The 25,099-nt window shown below is 48.0% G+C and overlaps 1 protein-coding gene across 3 annotated transcripts in view; it reads right to left on the minus strand.

The window, feature by feature from the left end:
• Positions 1-25,099, minus strand: part of BRCA1 (BRCA1 DNA repair associated) — a 560,494-nt gene that overhangs the window by 368,542 nt on the left and 166,853 nt on the right. For all 3 annotated transcript variants that reach the window (XM_069634200.1, XM_069634199.1, XM_069634201.1), the window contains exon 6: positions 2,677-2,831. In XM_069634200.1, the coding sequence (XP_069490301.1) occupies positions 2,677-2,831 (155 nt within the window). The remainder of the gene's footprint in view (positions 1-2,676; positions 2,832-25,099) is intronic.

The raw sequence follows: 25,099 nt of genomic DNA on the forward strand, positions 1-25,099 counted from the left end.
ATAGTGACCAGACCCCTCACCAGTAGTTTGGCATTTGAGCAGAGCGTCAGATCTGCAGCATTGCGCGTGCAAGGGCTCACAGCATCACAGCTCAGCAGGTCTTTGGAGAGTTAGAAAGCTGCACTCCACTGGCGTTTTGTAATCAAAATTGCAATCAAATAATAACTTCAAAGTATGGAGAGCCAGGGAGGAGTAGGTGAGGGGGCCCTTCACAGCTTAATCCGCAGGCCTCATTCCAAATCCTGTCAGAACAGTGGGCACGAATATGTTTACTGCTGCCTTTGAATGGGAGATGAATCCCAGCAACTTTTGAGGTTTAATAAAAGACACTTACTGCTACTTGTGTGCCGCCTCCGCTTCTGCCCCGTATAGTGCGACTTCTGGTATAAGTCTATCCCAAAGCATCCCAGCGATGTGAAGCTGTTCAAGGTTTCCAGATAGAAGGTTGCGCCACAACTAAAAAAGTACCTTTATTGCAAAGCCTGCGTTTTCAAAAACTCGGAGAACAAGTTCTTGATAACAAAAAAAAAAAATTAAAAAAACTAAAAACACACACACACACACACACACAACATTAGTGCTTCCCTGTAATGGCTTCTTGGGGAAAACACTTTGACACACTATTTTCAAGCTTCACCACGACGTGTCTTGCGTGCAACTTTTCCAGGGACTGTTATTACAACTTTGAATGTTCCCTTCAATGACTGAAGAAAGAAAGCTAGAGGCTGCTGGTGGGAGAGGGAGAAAGCTATGAAGGCAGAGGGAGGAGAAAGGTAAGGGCAATGGGCGGAATGAAAAGGGGGATGCGGGAAAAAGCTAAGGGGGTGAGGCTTACTTAAGCAAGGGAAGGGGGGGGGAGAAAGCTAGAGGGAGAAAGGAGAGCAGGCTGGAGGAAGGAGGGATAAAGCTAAGGGTAGGGGGCGAGGCATACTAAAGCCAGGCAGATGGGAACAGGGAGGAAAAGCTAGGGAGAGGGGGAGAAAGAAGGGATAAAGCTATGGGGAGGGGGGCGAGGCTTACTAAAGCAAGGGAGAGGGGTGGAGAAAGATGTAAATGCTAGGGAGAAAGGGGCGGGGCATTGAAGGATGAGGAAGAAAGCTAGGGGGAGGCGGGAGGCTTACTAAAGCAAGGGAGATGGGAGGGAGAAAGAAAGCCAGGGAAGAAAGGAGGGATAAAGCTGTTGAGAGGGGGCGAGGCTTACTCCAGGAGAAAAAAAGTTAAGTCTACAGAAATCGTGAATGCCAGGGTTAAGGTAGTAGCACTCAATCCATATATGAACTATTGCCCGCATACACTCAATCCCACTGCAAATTAAACCTTAATTCACACTGAATTGGTCTAATTTCTATTCCTCTGGCTGATGGTAAAACGACATCAAAACCGGAAAGAATAATGGCTGCGCCCATCTCCTAGTCTGCACATTAGATTCACTAGCAGATACATTTAGGTTGTTTAGCGTTGCTCTTTGATCTGGAAATACAGTTTATAAACTGTTATAGTCACTCCACCATATTTTCAAAACATGTTTGAAAACCCGACTATAAATAAGTTTACCGGTTTTACTGATTTTTGCACAAATAAGGACAGAAATCACTGCCTGTATTTATTTGTAATAATTGATAACAATGGAAAAGAAGGCCTCTTGTTGGGCTCATTCCGCTCCCATACATGCATTGCAGACCAACGGAATGGCAAACAAAGCATGTATCGTATAAAGAAATTCTGTGAATTCCATTGAAAGCAGCTTGCATGACTGCGGTTCACGTCAACAGTGACCGTAATCACAGAATCACCAGTTTAATTTTTAACATCGTTTGTTAAGGTGAAAGTTAAAGTCTTGCTTGAATTGCAAGTTCAATTTGTGTATCAGAGTGTGTGTGTTTAATACATGTGTGTGTAGGTCTGTATGCTGAAGTAGAAATAATTGCATCGAATTAGATTTTTGCAGTCTAGCATGATGCGTGCCATTTTAAAAATAAGTAAATGCCTTCTGCAAGTATAGTAGTTTGTGGTGAAGCTACGAATGAAACTTGCAGGTTTCCAGTTTTGTGCGTGTCCCATGTGATTTTAAGCAAATGGTGTACCTCAGTTGTATAGAAAATTAAAATTCTTTTCCACCTGCTTCTGGCAGGTCCCATTCCAAACATCTGTTGCAACTGATTTCTTTAACAAAGCAAAAAATAAATGCAGATAAGGACACAAGAAAATAAATATGGATAAACAGACAAATGTAGAAACCATCAATATCATATGGTCCGATAGCAGAGTGAATAGAGCACTCGCTTTGACATCTGTGCAGAGCCTGCTGACGCAGGTTCGAATCCCGGCAAGGCCAAACTCAGCATTTCATCCTTCCACACCGTGGAATCAGCCCTCAGATACCCAAGGGTTCGAAGCGCTATATAAATGCTAAATTATTCATTATAAAACTGGGAGGCTTAAATATAAACGATCATTGAAGTTACATATGTCCACATTCACTCGCATTCAATTATGCTGCACTCTGGTGAGTGACAAGTCCCTTCCAAAAGAGAAGGCAGTCTAAAGCTGAAAGTGGGCATTAAGGGAAAAGAAAAAAGAGTGCAATGCATAGGTGTACATCGAGAAAGAAGGATGCACAGGAAGGAGTCTCAAAAAGCTAGAACAGACACGCCACTCTCAATGAGGCAATTTTACCAGTATTAAACCAAGGTTTTCTTGTCCATCCATGGAGACCCTCTTTCTCCTCCTTCGGTAGCCGGTGCTGTGGACGATAAGTCCCATGTCTTTCACCAGCTGCTCACTGGAACAAACTTCAAAAGCCTTCATACCCTTGTCTGGACTGCATGAAACTAAAATGCAAACAAATATAAACAATTAGACCTTTTGCCTACTTGAGGGGACAATGCAGTTCGAGCTGGAATAGCTTGCATTCAGTCCGTCTTGAACCAACTCAAGTGAATGCGAGAAGGGGGTGGTGGTCTAGCATCATCCACAAATATCGCTTCCATCTATACAAGAGGACTGCCACCCTTAGTCTTCCCTTAAGGTCACATGATTGCTACAGTACTGGTGCCTTGCTTTCACAATAGATGTACAAAAACGAACTAAATTCCCTTTTAGCTCAAATTACTAGCAGCAGCCCAAAAAAATGAAGGGGATTAAGGATGACGCAGGTCTGGCACAGTAACCATTTTCTACACAGTATATAATTAGGGTAGGGGAGGACAACTATGCAGGTTGAGTGGCTACAAGAACACTAGGCCAGTGAGCCAACTCAGTTCTCCACCAACTCAAGGTACCATTTATTTCAATGCCTACTGAATGGGAGCGCTTGTGGGATCTCAAAGAATTAAACATGGCTGGCTGTTAATGAAGACAGTATAATAAATGTGGGAGTTGTGATTATGACAATGTATCAAAAATCTGACGCTACGCAAAACAAGAGGGTGATTACTCCTCACAGTGTGCTAAGAAACCAACCACCAACCCTGCTCAGCTACCTGGATTGGTTATTGTGAAGGCATCATGAGGTAGACAGACAACAGATACAAGTATGGTTCTCAAATAGTTTATTAACTTCAAATGCAGGCTGGAGTAAGGCCTAAGTTGTCCTATGCTAAGGTGGGATCTCCCTACCTAAAGAAACTAAGAAGAGTGTCAGGAAGTCCAAATCAAAAAGTCTGTGTCCAAAACCTATGCTTGCCCTCACAACTGCATACAATGTGGAGGGATGTCAGCATCAAAAATGATTAGTTTTCAAAATAAAGTTCAGAGCTTCTTCAAGCTCTTGGCTTGTAATCAGCTTTCCCTTCCCCAAGTTCAAGACAGTTCACAAGGTATTGGGTTCCCTTCCCCAAGAGTTCAAATCTTCCAGCTTTTCAAGAAAAACTGTTCCTTGGAACACTTCCCAGCTCTTTGGATATCACCAATTCACATAGGCAGTTCTTTTTCTTTACTTCAAAGCCACATAACAGGTTGTCTTCATGGATACTTTCCTTGACTCCAACACACAAGGAGGCACTCGGTCTAGGTGCAGTTGTCGGACCACACGGTCCACCTATTACAGGTCATGCAACCAATACCCCTTATTAACAGTTTTCTATCACCAATTGACCACTGCTTCCTTGTGACCGTGATTTTGAGTTGATTCCCCAGTGTTACTGGTCCGTGACTTGTTTAACCACCATATACTTTGTTCACCTTTCTGTAGTCTGACTCCTGCAAAAACAGATTTACTTTTAACCAGAAATTCCTGGGGCCGGTTTCCTTTGGGCCAATACTCAGTTTCTCATCTCCTAACCTTCTTGGTATTCTCTTACCTTTGCTACAGCTTGTGTTTCAGATAATGCAGCAGTCTCTTGGCGATGTACGCAGCATATTTGATCATCTTGCTTTCATTACACTTTCTTGTAAAGTTCTGACGCTCGCCCATACAGGTTTCCTCTTTAACCTGTAGTTCCTTGAACTCTTTTAGCTTTGGTTCATACTTTGGTTTCATACTATACACTCTGTGGCATCTGCCACATGAACCTCTTGCAAACAAACGTTCCTGGGTTTAACTTTAGTCCTTTGAATTGTTTCAGCTATGTTCAATCCTTGGCTTTTTATCTTATACCCTTCTTAGTATGCTTTGACTTTGCCAAGACTTGTGTTTCATCCAATACATTCTGCGGTATCTGTCGCACGCACCACCTTTCTTTCATGTGAGACAGGCATTGTATCAAGAGCGAATACACAAACAGATGTATAGTTCTAAACACAACTTTAGTAATAATCAGGATGGAATAACACCTAACTTATTCTCTGGTATGGTGGGATTTTTCCTACCTCAATAAATTAAGGAAAGTCTGTGTTTGCAAGTCCAAAATAACAATCTGTGTCAAAACCTATGATTGTCCTTACAACTATAGCTAAACATGGTGGGGGAATCTTCTCAGCAAAATATAAGTGTTGAAAAGTAAAGGTTAAGCTACTTACAGCTTGAGTTCCTCTAGAGTTCCCAATCTCAAGTTCAATATAGTTCCAATATAAGTTCACTTCAATAAAGTTTGGTTGAGTTCTGAAATTACCTTCAGGTTCGAGTGCTTCACAATTCACACAAAACGGAGGTCCTGTGACTTCCCTTCCCCAAGATCACATTCTCTGGTTGTTTGGCTCCCAGTATTTCCTTTCCCAAAACTTTAATTTAGCATTCACATTGTTTCACCTGTTGAAAGATCACAAGAAAACATTGGGTCCGCTTGACCCACCTTCAGGGTTTGTTTCAGCAATTGTTTCACACTTTTTTGCCGTTGGTTCACCAGTCAGGATTTTCTGGTCTATGCGCAGTTATCAGACCACACGGTCCACCCATCACAGGTTGCGCAACCATACATCTCCCCAAAACTGTTGCTTAGTGATGTTCAAAACAACTCTTCAATTTCATCTTTAGTTCTGTATATATTGCGTTTTACTGGCAGGGTGTCACTTGAATTCTCCATTTGACACAAAGTGTTCATTCACTATTCAGTACATCATAGTTTAGTCAAATAACGACTTTCTTGCAGTTCGGTATTCAGTAAACGCAGCGGTCACTTGTATTTGTGGACCGTTACTTATTTTTGGTCTCTCAGAGCACTCCGGTCTTCCAAGCGTCTGCCGACACTTTTCGGCTCTTCGCAGCTCCTCCCGACAGCTCTCCTGAACGGGGAAACCAAACTGCCAGTTTGCCAGGCACTTCACCACGCACACAACAGTTTAAGGGCTCTGTTCCACCTCTGCTATACGGCAGCGCCGGCTGCCCGCCTTCCCATGCGGGGGTTACTGGTCCTGCCCAATCCTCCCGGAGTCTCCAATTCCTGGTCCACCAGCACAACAGATTCTCTCCCCCCTCTCCCTTCTGTTTCTCAGTGTATGCTTTTGGGCTCCACCTTTTATACTCTCTTCCATTTCTAACAGGGTGCAGGTGAAGAGAGTTAAACTCAATTGCCTGACCTTGTATACGCCTGTGACATGTCTGATCATTACTAGATGCCTCCAGGCTCCTCCTCTTTCAGTTGGTTCGGTATTCAAAAATTCAAAAAAGTACTTGGAATAACTTTGTTCGTTCAGTATCCAAACCAACAATGTTCAATGCCTCTCCACCTGCCAACCCAGTGCTTCCCCCTTCACTCCCTGTTTGGAGCTTACAGCGGTGCAAGGTCTCTGCCGCTCCAGGTTCTCGGCTGCTCGAGCAGGACCTCACTTCTCTCCCAGTGGCTCTCCATGGCATTGATCCCAGGACTTGTGACCACTTTGCTCAGTCACACTGCCCTGCCACATGCAATCTGCTACCGGCCTCCTGCTTTCCTTCGCACTGGTTCCTGCTGCATAAACTCTGCATTTGACAGTGGGTCTCAAGTGCTCTACTTGCCAAGCCACTACTCGGAAGTTGCTTCCCCAGCTGCTGCCTTGGTGTCCTCGGCTCACACTGCAAAGAAAGCTGCTCCTGCCTCCATAGCCGACTCCATTCACTAACAGAGTTCAAGTTTTAAAGTGCCCGCCACCATAATGATTCCAGGAAAGACTAGACCACTCATCAGAACAGTATTTCTGTTTTACTCGTGTTGTCTTCCTCCTCGTCTAAGTATACAAAATTGAGGTTGAGAGGTGTTTGTATTAACAAAAGGAGGCGGACTTGTGTCTGAATTAATAAAAGGGGGCTAATATGTGTGCATCTCCATCAACTGAGGATGTGTCTTCCTAGCTGGTCTCTTCCTTGTCCCAGTGTAGAGGTGATATTTCAGAGGGACAGTTTGAAGGGAACACAAGGGAAAGGGCTGGCAATAGCCTACAAAGGCTTGAGGGTTCAGAGTGAAAAGGGAAAGGGGGATACTATGTCTCACCCAAGGACGTCCTCTTCCCACTCCCAGAGTTCCCTCCTTCCAGGTGATACTCCCTCACATATTCACCCCTAAGGTCAGGATCCAAAAGCTATGGCCTTTCCCTGGCCACCTGAGAGGAGGATCCTGTGGAATAAGTAGTGAGGGCCCCCCCCTCACCCCCAGGTTCCTCACAGTACCTGGTATCTTCGTGCAGGCCTTCAAAACACCCTTTGTCAAGCCGCTTCTCAAAATAAACCCACCTTAACTCCCCTCCTTCCTTCAAACTACCACCCTGTCACCAACACCTGCTCCCATTGCCAAACTTCTAGACCGCACTGCTTACAAGCAACTCAGCTGCTTCTCAGAAGTCAACATGCTCGTCGACCCAGCCCAATCGGGATTCAGTCCCCTTCGAGGAATCAAATCCTCTTTTCCAGCTGGGATGATCTAATAAGAACAGCAGACTGAAGTAGGGACTGCACTCATTCTCAATCTATTGGCTGCTTTTGACCCCATTGACCATGCAACACTGGTATACCGTTGTTTCATATAGTCATATTACGTTTTTTTAAAAAAACATTTCTTTACAAGTACCCTTCGCCGAAATAATTAATCGAACTTTTGGGGATGGGGTGAAAAAGGGCAGATAAGGGGTTGTGGGTGTCGGAATAGTTAAAAATAGGTGGGGGAGGGTAGTTTGGGGGGAAACCCCAAAATAAAAAAAAGATTTATACAACTTTTTTCAGAAAAATGTATTCGTGAAAATACCAGTCGTAAAAATGACTGGCGATATAATGACAGAACCGCAACACTCACGGACAGGCTCTAGACACTAGGCATCAGAGACACTGCTCTAAAACAGATTGTCATTCCTTTCTAATCTATGGCAAATCCTGCTCCTTCTGCCTTTCTCCTCCACCCCTCACCCTTTTCTGAAAGGGGTCCAACAAGGAGAAATCCCTGTCACCCCTTGTCTCCAATCTCTACATTAGCCCACTGCCAGCACTCATCCACTCTCATAACCTTTCATGCTATAACTATGCAGATGACACCCAGATCATTTGCAAGATCCCCAAGACACCTGCCTCCCCCGACCTGACGATCTGCCTCTCTGCAATAGACTACCGATTGATGGCCAACCACCTTCTCCTAAACCAGGGCAAAACCGATATAATATGCTGCAAAACCGCTCTCGTTCACCAACCGATACCCTAGCCATACTCCCTAGGAGACCCACCTGCAGCTTCCACTTCTGTAAACAAAAATCCTGGATGCACACTGGACTCTGACCCATCACTCTTACCAACATATGAACTCTGTGTCCAGAACTTCTACTTACACACCCTAAGGCAAATCTTCACATTTCCCCTACCCAGAGTCTCTGCAACATTGGCCATCATTCACTCCTGTCTAGAATATGCCAACTCCCTCTATCTAGGCATTGCAGCACATTGGCTGAGGAAACTCCAACGAATTCTAAACTCAGCGGCCAGACTCCTCTTCACCCACAGTACTGATCAACCCCGCCCTCAGTACTAGATCGTTGTATGCGATTTGGTCGCTTTTTAAAAATTCTATTTCATCAATTTCTTTTATTTTTCTACATGTAGCCGCATATATATGCAGGGGAGAACTCCTGCAGCCCCAACCTCCTTTCTTTATTATTACCATTACTTACCCCTCTACATATACTTGCAGCCAAATTAATCCCAAATCCCGCAATCTAATCTCCCTGTGCTACTACACTGGCTCCCTATCAGCTGACGGGCCACCTTTAAAGCCATCTGCATCACACATCACCCCCTGCATATTACTGTACCAGAGTTCCCTCCCCCCCCAAGACGAGATCACTTGCAACCCCCCAGAAAACTCCATCAGGCTTGACACTCCTTCTGGTAATGCACCTTCACAACTGTAACAGAATGGGAGGATCCGCCTTCTCTATCCAAGCCCCCTCCCTCTGAACTCCCTTCCATTAAACATCCACAACAGATGTTTCCTGCAGCAATCAGAAACGTCCCTCCCTCATCTCCATCTCCACAGAATCATTCACCCAGCCACAGCTGCGTACGTATCCAAACCCAGTCCTGTCATCTACATCCTCCTAGCAACACCATTGCAAAACTACAACCAGGTACATGATCCGACACCACAAGGTGGCACCAGCCCTAATCTCGGCAGCATCACCCTCGCAAACTGGCAACCGCAGACCACTAATCACATAACACATGTCATCCACAGATTACGGACAGGTCTACGAGACATTTAGGACCTAATGCAATACCCCAATCAGAAACATGGTCACGCTCCACTATGTGGAGGCCGGCCATAATTGCAGTGGCCCCGCTTAGGGACGCCAGCATCCCAGTATATACACAGTGCACAAAATCCATCGACAGACTATAAACTAATATGTACAGAAATAAAATGGATGTATAAACAAACCCACTGCTATCGCACACTCTCCCAGCCTCATCAGCACCCTTTCACATGCCTGACCTCTTAAGAAGCTTATTGTAGCACAGCCAGCCCGCCTAACTGCTTAACTCGGCCTAAGCTCACATGCATTCTAAACCCAAGACATTCTTCCCTTACCTGGAACCCGGTTTTAGGATAGCCTGTCCTATGCAGTTACGTCTGTCATTACACCTAGAAGCCGCATGATTTTAGCCAGTTTACTACACGTATATGTATGAGGATTGCCAGCGAATTGCAATTAAATAGAAGCGGGTAGACTTGATAATGCACCTAGAAGATGACAGTTCAACCGTCTATCACACTTAGAAGATGCATTATCATAGCTTGTTCATTACACTTTGAAGACAGGCAACCCGGCTAGTGCACCTAGAGGACTCTCTCACACAGACCGGATGAAATAGTGGCATCAATAAAGCTCCATCCAAGCCTTAAGGTACGTATAAACGCACCACTTCAGTCAACATCAACTGCAGACACGGCTAGGTGCACGTCACAATGCAGTGAAGACCTATGACAAATTTGGTCCATCTCGGCCCAAAGAATCCCTTGCACTCGCACACTCTCCTGACCTCCCTCAGCACCAGTCCACATGCCCAATCTGCTGGGTTGCTTACTGGAGCCCATTTAATTCCTTGTCTGGCCCAAATGCACACGTGCACTCTAAGCCTGTTCTGAGCATTTTCCCATACTCTGGACTGCAGTCCCCGACGGCGTTCCCGCCACAAGCATTTGAGACCATATAAATTACTTAGTACTACCACTACCCAAGACCTTTAGGAAAATCTGAAACAATAGGGGACTTCCAATCATGGTGCAGCTTCAGTCCATAGCAAAACGTTCTGTGAATTCCTGTGCAACCGTCATCTTTTTAGATGCCAACCTTCTTAAGGGGTTGCAGAGGAACGTGGAAGGGTTCAAATACCTTTTGCCAAGGTGGGGTTCATGGCAATGTTAGACATGTCAGTGCAGTGTGTGCATTGGTTGGTTGTCACCAGCAGCTAGTGTCATCCAGTCCTGGTAGTGTCTCAGTATTTTTGAAATATTTAGAAGGAGAAAAGCTGAACTACAGGTACCAGAACAGAATGCCCAGAAAATGTTGGCCCGCGATAAATCCCCAACAGGACAGCACAGCACTGAAAGTTCCTCTTCTTTGGTGCAGCCTGCCCATCAGCAGCACGAGATTCCAGCTTTATTTTCTCGTCTCAAGTTGGGACCGCTGTGCACATTATACACTGGAGGAGAGACGTGGCACTCCCCCCACTGTCCAATTTCAGGGCACACGAACCGGTAGGACTTGGAAATTTCAATATGGGCACAGAAATCAAACAAGGCGGGTGAGCTGCATGCTCACCCAGTGTGCGCCGCAGGCAGGGCTCTCAGTATGGTGCTCATAACGGAGAGGAGCACCATGCTGAGAGCCATGCCACCACTGCAGAAACAGCTCTCAGCATGGCACTCCCGTGATAAGGAAGCGCTGTGCTGAGAGCCGTGACTCTTGCTTTGCAGGGCTGCACCTGGTGTACAAGGCGACTGAAATCCAAGACCCGCCCCGCCCCCCCCCCCCCTCCATGTTTGTAGGTGTTTGCTGGGTAGTAGCCAGTTCTCAGGAACCATTTCAGGTAGAGTCCCTTTTTATTTTTTTACCCCCTTCACGATAGTCACATAATGGCTTTAAAGACCACGCCCTCTGGTCGTACCTGCAGTTATGGGCTCGTAAACCTTGTTAAAACGCCCTTGTTGCATTCAGGCTTTTATCATAGTAATTTGCCTCAATACTTGCAAAAGTTTCCTTCACTACGTCATCGAAATGGATTCCTGAGACTACGTCTAAATGCCGTAAAGACAAAACAAATGTTAGTGGCACGTCATACTGAAAAATCAGATAACAGCTGCAGATTCTGTAAGACCAACATAGAATCACTCATACATCTAATAACAGAATGCCCAGAACTTAAGATCCTGAGGTCAATCCACCTAAGCAAATTTGCGCCTATAAATAACAACATGGATGAATGGTGGTTAAGAATCTTGGGTGGAAGTTCATTTCATCTGACGTGCTCAGTAATAAACTTTGTGGAAGCCTGTTTGGACAGTGAAACTTAAGTCTGGACTTTATGAACTGTATTTGGAAGATGCTTGTTTTCTTAAAGGTTTGATAAAAAAAAATGTTTGTGATAAAAGTTTGATTCAAACTAAAAATGACAAAAAATAAAATAGCCTGAGTTATGGGCCCTGAAGACTAGGTAAATAAACTTAGTAAAATCAACTTCTAGGCCAGTGGATATCGAAGATATTTAGGTGTACATCAATACACTAGGAGAAGTTAAGCGGAAAGTCCCCATGTACACAAAAGCAATAGCATGGATAAAAGCAAGTAGCCAAAAATGAACTACAATCAAAGAAAGATCTGAAAATGAAGAACTGCTTTTCAGCCATCAAAGGTGAAGTGTGAAGAGACCGATGACGCTACCAGAAGGCTCATAAAATGGCAGGACCATGCATGTCGCTTGTAAAATTAGAAAATTTTAAAAAAAGTGAAGCCAAGCCAAGTAGATTTTGGCTACTGTTAAATGTTGCTTCTTTATAAAGGTTTTCCTTTTGTTAAAGTTTTACTGGATATCGCCGATACACATTTGGGGATATTATTAAGGCCATTGATCCCATGAGGGAAATCACTTTTTACATACTTGTGGGCTACTCCTCTGGTGAGCAAACAATTGTCTTTAGCAGGGAAACATTCTTAAAGACAAATATACAGCATTACCTACGTGTTCTGTAAGAAGACATTACTAATCCCTGCCACAAAGGAAACTTCCTAATTTGCTTAATTTTGCAGTGAAAACATGTTTCGTATGACGTGGGAAAGGTTGCGCTATAAACCTGTCTGGCGAAAGGAGCCTCTGTTGGTCTGAACACCCTACAACACGAGCGTAATGTAGCATTGGTGTTATATGGCAATGGCCCACTGTTGTGGTCATGGTCACGAGGCCAGGATGTGTCCCGTTCCATTCCCCCCACCCGCCCCATCAGCCCTGCCAGGGGGTCGTGCTCCACATTTCCACCCAAGCGCAAATGGTGACAGGGACTAACAGCGTGGACATCCTCATTACTGCTGTGCCACCCATATAGCAGCATGGCAAGGAGATCATCTCATTGCCTTAAGCAGCCCACTTTATTTGCTTTCCCACCCCTCTAGCCAGACAGGGCTATATGAACCCTATGTAAATATATATGTATATTTCCATGCAAGCGTTGAGAAGTTATTAAGAAAAGCCATTTTATGAAACGCCATAGAGACCTCGTCTTAACCTCGACTATGCATTGTACTAGTGCAAAGGCATTATATATATTATACACTACTATACACAAACAATCAAGCCCTATACCCCCACTCAATACATAGCTATCACATAGTCAGCTATACTAAACTGGCATAGGGATGGGCAGTTTCTTCCTAGTCTAAGCATCCCACAACCCCAGGCTGGTCCCTAGAAATCAGTAAACCCTACTATCCAACAACTGACTAGCTTAAGGTGGTGCCCTAAAGGGAAACACATCCCATCCATGATCCCTCAGGAAACAATCAGGGGGTCCGTACCCACAGAATTCCCAAGGTGATGTTACTAAGGAGTTATGTCTTCAAGACATAAGCCCTGTTCTTCTGTGCTCTCATATTCCTCTCCCCATCTCCATCACTTTTCCCTCTCCTGTGCTTCTCTCCTCACTGCTACGCCACCCTCCATCTCCCTTCAAGGGTCCTCTCTCCGTCTCCAATGTACCTCTGATTTTGTTTGTTTGTTTATTTAGTATGGCGCGCAAAACCCAGAGGTAACAGGGCGCAACAGAGGGCAGGAAGATAGGATTACATAAAAACTTAGTTGCAGGATAAGGCACACATGAGCAAAGAAAAAAAAAAAAAAGAGGTATAGCATTACATTGCGTGGAGTGTACATATATACATATAGTTAAACGAATGCTTACATATTTAGTGCTGTGCATAGGGGCAGTTTGGTTGCACTTACATATTTACATATTTAAAGCTGTGCATGGCAGTCAAGTTAGAACAACGGCATGGGCGGATCAGATGGCAGGGTTAGTCATGAGGATCATTGGCCTGCTACCATGTGAGGGTGTTTCGCATGAAGCTATAGTAGGATTGGTCTGTCCTAATGTTGAGTGGGAGGGCGTTCCAGTATTGGGGTGCCAAGACAGGGAAGCTACTGCCGCCGGTTTTCTTTAGTCTGAAATTGGGTACCTGCAGGCAGTAAGAGTTAATCAATCTGGTGGAGCGGGTGGAGGCGTTTTTCTTTATTCTGGATGCGAGATAGAGGGTGGGGGCTGCGTTGTTTAAGTATTTGTAAGTGAGTGATGCTGTTTTGAGCGCGATGCGGTCAGAGATTTTGAGCCATTTGTGTTCTCTCCTTTTGTTGGAGATGTGTTCCTTAGAGGGTAGGTTGTGGGCTGCTCAAAGAGCGTTATTTTGTAGTGTCTGTAGTTTGTTGGTTATGCATTTGTTGGCTCCTAGGTACAAGGCGTTGCAATAGTCCAGTCTGGATAGTATTAGGGCGTTGGCTATGATGAAGCAGCTAGCTTGGGTGAGGAAGGCACTACTTACACTGATTAGCTTGCATGTGTAGGCGGTGGAGGATGCTAGTGAGTTGACTTGTTTTTTTAGTGACATGGTTGCATCAAGGTGAAAGCCTAGCGTTTTCACTGTTTTGGCCACTGTGATGGTGTTGCCATCAATGTTGAAGGCCTTATAGCTGGAACTGAGTTTTTTTTAGATTGGTATTGGATCCAAGGAGCAGGATTTCGGTTTTCTCATCATTCAGGCATAAGCCGTGTGTGGCCATCCATGCCTGAATGATGATATATTTTGTTTACCAAGGCCGTATCTGAAACGAAGTTGCCCGAAAGGGGTATGAGGATCTGGGTGTCATCGGCATAATTGGTATATGAGACACCCAGACTGTCCAACTTGTCAAATAGGGGCTTGGTAAAGATGTTGTAGAGGGTGGGAGAGATGCAGGAGCCCTGGGGTACCCCACAAGTTATTTTAATGGGGTCTGCTGAGGCTAGGGTAGAGAAGACCCTCATGGTTCGGTTGTCCAAGAATGATTGTTTCCAGGCTACTGCCTCTTTCGAGAAGTGGGCAGCTGAGGCCAGGTGTTCGCACAGGACTGCGTGATCCACCAGGTCGAATGCTGCCGACAGGTCGAGGAGGAGCAACATGGCAGTGTTAACTTTGTCATTAATCTCATTGATCTGGGTTTTAAGATCGATTAAGGCTGTCTCGGTACCGTGCTGCGGTCTGAAGCCCGATTGGCGGGTGCCTAATAGTTTGTGAGTTTCAAGATATTACTGAATTATCACTGTGAACCTGCGGGGGGACACCCCCACAACCCCCATTTTGAATACACCCCCCACCCCCAAGTGAGCAGTAGACAGCCCAGTTCCCCTTACAAACGGTCACCATACATAATGTTGCCACAGCCTTTTCCCAGCAACAGAGACAAAAGGGGGGTTCCCAACAAGCTACCTTTTGATGTTCACACTAGAGGTGACAGAACTCAGTCCCAGCCCACATGTGCTTATATAATCCCATCTTTATCAACAAATATACAAAGATGGAGGGGTCGGTAATTACAAAAAATATATTCTTAATTTATTTTGTGGTTACTCCTATATAAAACAGACCAACAGGTCACATTTGCAAATCAAAACGACATAAAACATACTTAATAAAAAGACAATTTTTTAACACTTTTTGTCCTTGTGTTCACTCATAGAATACATTTTACTTTACGTGTTGTTAGTAACACATGGGTGACTTTGAAATATCCAATTCATGTCTGCATGTTTACAAAGTCCCCATATATATTGTGTCGACAGGAGTAGATCTGTTTCCAGCCTTATTCTTGAACACACAATTTAACTGCTACTTATTCTTGAAATATTTAGTTGATTGTGTAAGGCTTTCCTCAGGACACATCAACCCCACGTCTTCAGGGGTATAGGCTTTCACAAGTGTTATTGCACAATTATATCCACGTATCTACAATAGACCAGAGAAGTACATATACATTTTCGTCAACCAACCACTATATTTTCTCTAACATTTTTCTCAGGCAAAGGGTGAGACAGTGCTATCAACCTCTCAATATATCAAAGTGCACATCATCCACATTATTTGTGTGACTGTATACTCTTATTTAACAGTAATTTCAAATGATTAGTCAAAATTGGTTCAATTCTATGCTCTATTTATGGCACTCTCTTTTTGGCTCCATAAGTGGGCTTACTTTTTAATCAGCATTACTGCCAGGTGCGGGGTGCAGGAGAAAGGGGGGAAAGGGGGGAAAGGGGAGAGGGAAAGGGGAGAGGGGACAGTGGGGAGGGGAAGGAAAAGGGGAAGCGCAGGACATTCAAGCCCCTCAGTGTGGCTTAATGCGCCTTGTCACGTCTGAACACGGCATGTACAAAAACGGGGCATACCTATATAGCTCTTGCGGATCCTGTACCGAAAAAACGGTCGTAGAATGCAGTGTTCGTCAGGGCATCAACTGCTTTACATATTAATTGAAAGACTGTGGAAATTAAACCACAAACACATTGTTTGTAAATGCTTCCTATCGGGAAGCTGGTTGTAAACATAACAGAGTGCGCGTATGACTATGCCTATCTGTTGCGGTCCTACAGGAGTGATGCGGGTCGATTTTTCTTTCGGTAGCGGAGTCCCAGCGTATGTGACAGTGGGCAGCTGTTATTTGCAAACACCTAGTGGGGGACATGGGGTGTACCAAACGGAATTAGTATCATTCCGCGTCTTCAAAAAGTATGGCGTTTATATGACTGCAAGTAACTTACTTAGCAATGCGAAGTCAAACAGCACCGAGCTGTCATGATGCCTACCCCCGGGCATCCGGATCGAGTCCATCAGCCCTGGGAGCAGGCATCCAGATACTCATTAAAAGCCCAAAAGCCCCGGTTGGGGGCTGTTGGGATTCAGTCCTGGTGCCTTAGGCACCAGGCTCATCATAGAAATCAGTCCGGGCGCCACAGGCGCAAGGCTCATAGACTTTACTTACCTTATGCAGACCATGCTGCAAATGAGTCCAAGCCAACGTGAGGCCTGGATGGGACTATTTTATTACAGGGACTATTTTTCACTCGGGTGTGGTTCTGGGGAACTTTACCTGGGACTACTTTGCAGGCTATTTAAACCACGCCCGAACAGCAGCCCATGCTTTGCGTTATTCTGCATCCAGCAGCGTGAAGCTCACCGTGTCTGCAAGTCAGCATCCAGTCTTCTGGCACGCCCGCCTCGAATCCGGAGCTCCTAGACAAAAGGCAAAGAAAGGAGAAGAGGTTAGATCTCAGACATTATTTGTTTCCTTACCTGATTCCAGCACATCTCCGACCCTGGAAAGGACATTATTTCAGCACGTGTCGCTTCGCCAGCAGCAGCGCCGCGTTATACTCACCAGTCCACCGCATCTTTCAACTCGGCGCTGCCTCCATCATTTTCTTCGTCGAAACCCAGCACCGGGGGGAAAACAAAAGGTATAACAAGGCGAGCCGAGAAAACCAACAAGGACAATCTCTTTGCCACTATAGGCTTGCCTGCTTTACCACCGGAGGTATTATTCTTTAATTCGCCGCATCTTCCTATGCCGCACCTATAAAAGGGAGAGAAAACAGCAAGTTAAACTCATGCAACTTTTACCGGACAGTGTTTGGTAATACAGACTCTTACCTGAACGCCATCAGCTGCCTCCAGGCAATATTCTTTTGGACCCAGCTGCAACCTAACGAGGGAATGGAACAAGAGTGAACATCGGACATATTGAACTCTCTGAACTTTATAGACACTGGAGTCAATATTCCTCCGGAACTCCTCCAGTACCTTCAACCCAGTGAAGTAACTGGTATCTACGCGCCCCTGCATGCCATGCAGGATGGAGAGCTCATCATTTAAAAACATAAGGAGAATACTTCTACGAGTCCAGCAGACAAGATTAGGCGGGCCAGTCCAGACTGTCATCTCTTCACTACACATCAGGTTGCTGGAGACCGCAGCTGTCCGGGTCCGATCGACGCCCCTGTGGGAACCAGGTGAGCGTAACACGAGCCGAAAACAAAGACGAATCACAGCGCCGAAGGATGTGTGTGGTCTTCTATTAGCCGTTCGTCACGTGATATCACTACGTGTTTTATAGAAAAGTCACGTGTTGTGGCTAGAAAAACGAGCCCGCTGCATGGTTTCACCCACTATTTGACCGACCATTTTGGGAGGGATGCTTGCAGACAAATGCTGTGTACTGCACCTACAATATGTTCTAGGTGCTCACTAACTTATATGTGTTCGGGATACAGCATTGCAAGGTTACTGTATTTAGCAAATAAATCACAAACGATAAATCACAAAAAAGATAGATGGTGTGTGCGATGGCATCATTGTTTTTTTAGAAAATATATTGAAAAAAACAGTGAACTAATGATGCACAATTATTTCCGTATAAACAGTCCCCACTCGATATACAAGTTGAGTCTGTGTTTCACTGAGTCAAGGTTATATATCCATTTGTGTTCTAATCTGCAGAGTTTGAGATCTGTATCGCCCCCGCGTGGGTGATGGTTAATCTTTTGTATAACACACCAAAAAATCTTATCATGAGAATGATTAGCTTTCTTTTAGTGTTCTACAAGTGATTTCTCTGCAGTACCGTTTTTTATACAGCGGCGATGTTCGCCAATTCTTGTACGGACCGATCTTTTTGTCTTGCCAATGTATAAGAGCCCACATGGGCATCTAATACAGTAAATTACCCATTTAGTAGCACAATTGCTGAATTATTCAATTTTCAATTTTTGCCTTTCAACTCGATGGATTTTAAATTTTGTGTAAACTTGCACATAGTGCATTTGCCGCATTTGAAATGCCCAATTGAGACAGCAGAAGAAGGCAAAAAAACAAAAAGAGGAACTAGACTCTTTCGAGAAAAAAAATCAATGAGTCAGTCATCCCAGACATTAAAATTGTTTTAGAAAAAATAAATGACGAAATGTCAAAGTTTAAAACCTTCCCTTTAGACAAAAACATTTGGAAACTGAAGAAAGATATTGCCAACTACCAAGAAGAAATCACATACCCATATCTGGTTCCGGGCTTCTTCCAGCAATACAATACAAACCAGACTAACTGGAAGGGACAATCCTATACAAAATTCCAACGCAACAAGAAGTTGGTCACTTTTTTTAATTCTTCGATATAGTGATTCAGACACCACCTACAATGGGCCCAGTACAAGCAGGATGGCTACACCCAGAGAGAAAAAACAAAGAGGTGATGGCTGGAAAGTTTAGAATGAATCTTAACCACTGGCATTGCTCTGGGCACCCCTCCAGACCACCGTTCTTCGCCTGCCAAGCCATTACAGAAGGGGAAAGACCATATGCAAATTAGGCTTGGGCCCCACCCCAAGTGGTTAAGATTCATTCTAAACCTTCCAGCCATCACCTCTTTGTTTTTGCTTTGTACACCCCAGAGAGGACAACAATTTTTTCAAAAACGAGGGAATCGCGGCAAAAACAGTCCATGGGGCAATCATCCAATGCGTACCCGGCAATGGATTCCTCCACAAACTTGGTAAACCGATATTCAATCTAAGCACACATATACTGACACCAGCAGAACAATCCGTGCTAAATAAGGGCTTAGCTTTTGTTCCTGTCTATAAGGCAGATGCCTTTCAAACTGAAATTGAAATGAGAAATTTCTTCCGAATAGTTTAAATATTTCTTCCATGACAAAGATGAGAATAAGAAAGTGGATGACAATCGAGCAGGAAAAAAGCCACCTTCCAATTTTACACCACTACAATCCATGATATCACCAGAAATTGTGGCCTTTGCAAACAAAACTCTAAGAGATATGAAACATCTATGCGAAATTAAAAATCGGTACAAGGACAACCTTTCCAAATCTGAACGCATTGCCCTTATAAATCTAGAGGATAAGGAACAAGTTACTTACCTGTAACTGTTGTTCTCCAGCATGGGTCTGGCATGGATTCACATGCTCATGAATATTCCCCGTCGTCAGGCTGGGAATCCTCGGTAAAGAAAAAACCAGTATCAGTTTCGTTTCTGATCTGTCTTTCGTAGTAATAACCAATCACTGGTCTCTGCGTCATACTGACCACAGCCAATGACTGCCCTCTACCTAAGCACCGCCTCTGGCAGCCATCTTCAGATTTGGAAGCACGTGAAGTGGCAGTATGACCAAGTGAAGAGCCGCAGAGGGGTAGGCGGGAGGGTTCGCATGTGAATCCATGCCAGACCCATGCTGGAGAACAACAGTTACAGGTAAGTAACTTGTTCCTTCTCCAGCATGGGGTCTGGCATGGATTCACATGCTCATGAATAAAGAATACATAGCAGTACACACATGCACAACCACGGGAGGTGGCAAAGGCTCAACATTAAGCATTGCATCAAACTCAACATTAAGCATCTTACCTCCTCACCAGGCTCACCTCAGTCGAACAGGTTGCGCAGGACTGCTTGGCCGACCCTGGACTCCTCCCTGGAATCCCGATCGACGCAGTAGAACTTCGTGAAGGTGTGCGTCGACCTCCACGTAGCAGCCCTGCATATGTCCAGCAGGGGCACACCAGAAAGGAACGCCGTGGTAGCTGCGATCGCTCTGGTGGAATGGGCTCTCGGACGGCCAGGCAGCGGTCGGTTTGCCAACCGATGACAGTACATGATACAGCCGGAGAGCCATCTGGAAATGGAAGCCTTCGAGAGAGCCTTCCCCTGATTGACAGATCCAAAGTTCACAAAGAGTTGTGACGTCTTCCGAAAACACTTCGTGCGGTCCACGTAGAACTTCAACGCTCTAGCCACATCCAGCGAGTGCAAAGTTCTCTCAGCCGGCGACGAAGGCGACGGGAGGAATACAGGCAACACCAAGGGTTCGTTGAGGTGGAAGTCCGACGGTACCTTGGGCATGAAGGAGGGGTGCGTCCTGAGCACTACCCTCGTGTCGTGAAAAGTCAAGTACGGGGCCTTGCAGGAAAGGGCCTGGATCTCTCCCACTCGTCGTGCGGAGGTGATGGCCACAAGAAACGCTGTTTTCCACGACAGAAACTTCAACGGGGCCGAGTGCAGAGGCTCGAACGGAGGTCCCATGAGCTTGGTCAGCACCACGTTGAGCTCCCACGCCGGGGCCGGAGCCTTCACCGGCGGGAACGATCTGAACAGTCCCTTCATGAACTCTTTCACCAGACGATGAGACCACAAGGACGTCCGCCCCGTGGTTCTGGTGTATCGGGAGATCGCAGCAAGATGAATCTTGATGGACGCGTGTGCCAGTCCAGCTTTGGCCAGCGTCAGCAGGTACGGCAGTACTTGGGGAGCCGTAATCCGTAGAGGGTTAATCTTCTGTGCGAGGCACCAGACAGAGAACCTCTTCCATTTGTGTCCGTAGCATTTAAGAGTCGAGGACGCCCTGGCCTTTGCAAGAACCTCTCTGCAGTCGGCCGGTATGTCGTATCCTCCAAACTCTAGCGCTGCAGGAGCCAGGCCTGCAAGTTCAGCGACTTCGGGTCGTGGTGGAGGATGGCGCCTCCTTCCCTGGAGAGCAGATCCGCGTCCACCGGCAGCTTGATTGGCGGGGACGCTGACAAGTCCAGAAGGTCCGGGAACCATATCTGCCTCGGCCACGCAGGTGCGACGAGGATCATCCTGCACCGTGACCTCTTGAGCTGGTTGACGAGCCGGATTAGCAGTGGCAAAGGAGGGAACGCGTAGAGGAACAGGCCCTCCCAGGGGAACGAGAAAGCATCGCCCATGCTCCTCGCCTGGGGAAACCTGCTGGCGAACCTCCGGCACTTGGAGTTCGTCGCCGTCGCGAACAGGTCGATCTGGGGTGTGCCCCACCATCGGAAGAGGCGATCCACTAGATCCTGCCGTAGTTCCCACTCGTGGCACGAGCGCAGCTCCCTGCCGAGTGAGTCGGCGATGGTGTTTTTTATCCCTGCCAGATGAAACGGCACCAGAAACATCCCTTGGGCGACTGCCCAATGCCACAGGTCCTGCGCCTCCTTGGACAGTGCTGGGGACCTGGTTCCGCCCTGTTTCCTGATGTAAAACATGGTGGTGGTGTTGTCGGTGAAGATCCTCACCACCTTGCCCTTGAGGGACGGAAGGAAGGACCTGAGGGCCCAAAACACTGCACGGAGCTCCAGGACGTTGATATGTAAGGATTTCTCCGTCGGGAGCCAAAGGCCTCTTGCGTGCAGATTTTCGGTGTGCGCTCCCCACCCTTCCAGGGAGGCATCCGTGGTCACTGTCTCCTGGTGGGCTGGGGTCTGGAAGTCCATGCCCGCCGTCAGATGCGCGCGGGTGCCCCACCACCGGATCGCTCGTCGGAAACTCTCGTCGAGTGTGATCCTTTCCTCGAAGCTGCCCGTCGTTTGGATCCAGCGCGCGTCCAGGAACTCCTGCAACGGGCGCATCCGGAGCCTGCACATGGGAATGAGGTAGATGCAGGAAGACATCATTCCGAGGAGGGACTTGATGGACCTCACCTTGGCCGCGTCGGCCACCAACATCCGCTGCACCTTGCCCAGGATGGTCCTGGTCCTCTCCTCCGACGGGGAGGCCAGAAGGGACACTGTGTTGAGCCTCGCTCCCAGAAACAGAGTGTCTTGCGCGGGTACCAGGTGGGATTTGGCGTAGTTCACGGAGAATCCCAGGTCCGTGAGAAGTTGGACGGTCCTTGCCGTGTGAACCACGGCGAGCTCCCTTGTCTTGGCTCGGATGAGCCAGTCGTCCAGGTAGGGGTAGACGTGGATCCCTTCGCGGCGCAGCCGAGCCGCCACCGGTGCGAGGCACTTGGTGAACACCCTGGGTGCCGACCGTAGACCGAAGGGGAGGGCTTTGAACTGGTAATGCCGCCCTTGGACCACAAACCTGAGGAATTTTCGGTGCCCCTTCAAGATGGGAATATGGAAGTAGGCATCCTCCAAATCCAACGACGACAGGAAGTCTCCTTCCTCCAGCTGACCCAGGACGTGCTGGAGGGTGACCATCCGGAACTTTTGCGCCTTGATGAACATGTTCAGACGTCGCAGGTCCAGGATGGGGCGCCATCCCCCCCGTCTTCTTCTTCACGAGGAAGTATCTCGAGTAGACTCCGGAGCCCCGAAGCCTCTTTGGGACAAGTTCGATGGCGCCCTTCTTGAGCATCGCCTTCACCTCCAGGAGAAGTTGAGGGACGTGAAGTTCTTTCCTGGCCACGGGGGGGGGGGGACGTGCGGACACTTTCTTTGAAACTGGAGCGCGTGGTCCCGGGCCAAGGCGTCCAGCACCCAACGGTCGGTGGAGATGGACTCCCACACGCTGACGAAGCTCGCCAGCCGGCCTCCCACCGGGGTGCTTCGGTGGGGGCCCGACCCCCCGGCCGGTTCAATCCTGCTTCGACGAGGCTTTAGCGCCTTGTCCTTGGCGACGAGGGGTCCGCCAGGCTTGCCTCGTTCTCTGTAGGCCTCCTGAGACGACGAGCGGGCCGCTTGACGGTAGGAGGAGAAACCGCCGCCGGAACCTTTGGAGGCGCCCTTGCCTCCGCTGCTCCGAAAGGGCGTCCGTCGTTGTTGCAGAACTCCAAGGGCCCGGGCCGTCTCGGAGTCCGCTTTAATGGCCTGAAGGGAATCGTCCACCGTTTTCCCAAACAGGATGTTCCCATCGAAGGGCATGTCCAGGACTCTGGTCTGAACGTCTTGACGGAAGTCCGTAGCCTTGAGCCATCCACGCCGCCTAAGGCAAACGCCGTTGCCCAACTGGCGGAACCCAGTGTCGGCGATGTCCGTCGCAACGGTAATGGCGTGGTCCGAAGCCACCTCACCTTCCTGCAGGATCTCCAGGGCCTCTGCCCTCTTGTCGTCCGGCAAGAAGTCCAGCAGGGGAGCCAGTTTGTACCAGAGCTCCCTGTCGTATCGGGCCACGATAGCCAAGGCGTTGGCAGCTTTAATCGTCGTCGCTGCAGACGAGATGACTCTGCGTCCCATAGCGTCCAATTTCTTTCCCTCGCCGTCCGGTGAGGAAGTCGATGTGGAGGCCGCACCCCCCCCGCTTTTTTCCTGGCCGCTGCGGAGACGACGGAGTCCGGAGTAGGCTGCGCCCGGAGGCACAGGGGGGCCGTGTCCGGGACCCGGTACTTTTTCTCGTACCGGTCTCTTCTAGCTGGCGTCGTGGACGGGTTCTTGAGGAGGGTGAGGCCCTCATCCCAAATGTCGTCCAATAGAGGCACCGCGAGGACCGTCTTCCTCTTGGCCTCGCGCCGCTGATAAAGGAAACCTTCCTTCTCCTCAGGACAGAGTTGGAAAAGCTCGGATGCCCTGGCGATCATTGAGTGGAACGATCCAATCTCGTCGGGCGGAGAAGCCCTGGTGGGAGGCGACGACGGTACATCCTCGTCGTATACCTCGTCGTCCGTACCCTTCGCTGCCGTGTCAGTCCCCGTATCATCCCCTCGGGTGGACGGGGAGGAGGGCTGGAAGGGGCGCGACGGCTGAAAAGGAGGTGGATCCTTCTTTTCTTGGTAGGGGGAACACCAGAAGGTCCCGGTTCCGGGTCCCCCTACGGGAGAGGTTCCGTCGGCAACGGTAGTCTCGTCCTCATCTCTGAGCATAAGGACTGTATAGCCAACAAAATGGCCGCCGAGTTGTCTCGCGGCGCTGGCAGAGGGGAATCCGACGGGCGATCAGGGGCCCCGTCGGTACCCTCGTCGTCCCCTGCGTCGGGATCCATCCCGACGGGCCGGTCTTCTTCCACGCCGAGGCCGTGGCTTAAGACCTCGACCAGCTCCTCCTCCGAGGTTGAGGCCGAATCTACGACGACGCCCTGCCCCCCCTTTTTCTTCCCCACGGGGGATTTCACGGGGGTCCTATCGATGGGCACAAAAGAGGACTCCCTCCGAGGTGGCAGGGAGACGCTGAGCCCCGAGGTCGCCACCACTGGTGTAGCCTCCACAGGCTGAGCCAGGGCCGCCGCGACAGTTTCGATAGAGGGCTTGGCCGGATGGATTAAGGCCTTCACCACCTTAGGTGCGCTCACCGCCTTATCCTTGAGGGGGGGGGACACTGCCTCGCTCCCCCTCCGCCTTTGAGCTCGACCGGGGCCTCTCCAGGAGCTTCGCCTTACCCGACCCAGAGCGTTGGCTCGTGGTTGATGGTGCCAGGGAGGGTGCGCCCTGCCTGGCGCCCGTAGAGCCCGACCGTTCGGCGCTCCCGGTGCAAGCGGACTCGCGGTGCTTGGCCTTATGTTGGACCCCCGTCGCCGGGGCGTCCTCAAAGGTCTTAGAAGACCGCTCGGATTTCTTCCTCTTCTTCTCGCCGGACGGGCTCTTCCCTTCTAGCCAGTTGGCGAGACGTTGATGGCGGTCCTTCATAGTCCGCTCCGACATGTTGCCGCAAAACGCACAGTCCTTCTCCACGTGCGTCTTGTCCTCATGTAGGCAGTAAAGACAAAGAGAGTGTTCGTCCTCCTTGAAGACGTTCTGCAGCTGGCATCCAGGGCAGACCCTGAACAGCTTTCCGGGTGTCGAGCTTCCCTTCTCCTGGGCCATGTCCGGGCCTGAGAAACTTCTGGAGTTCTCCAAAAGCGTAGCTCGACGAAATCTTCACCCTTGAGGGGCGCAGACGAATCCGAAACGGGTCCCCGTTGATCGGATGGAGAGTCGGTGGAGCTTGAGGCTCTTTTGACCGAAAAAAACGAAGTTTTTGAGAAAA

This window comes from Ambystoma mexicanum, chromosome 13 (assembly GCF_040938575.1).
Source record: "Ambystoma mexicanum isolate Mex_15411 chromosome 13, UKY_AmexF1_1, whole genome shotgun sequence".
NCBI lineage: Eukaryota > Metazoa > Chordata > Amphibia > Caudata > Ambystomatidae > Ambystoma > Ambystoma mexicanum.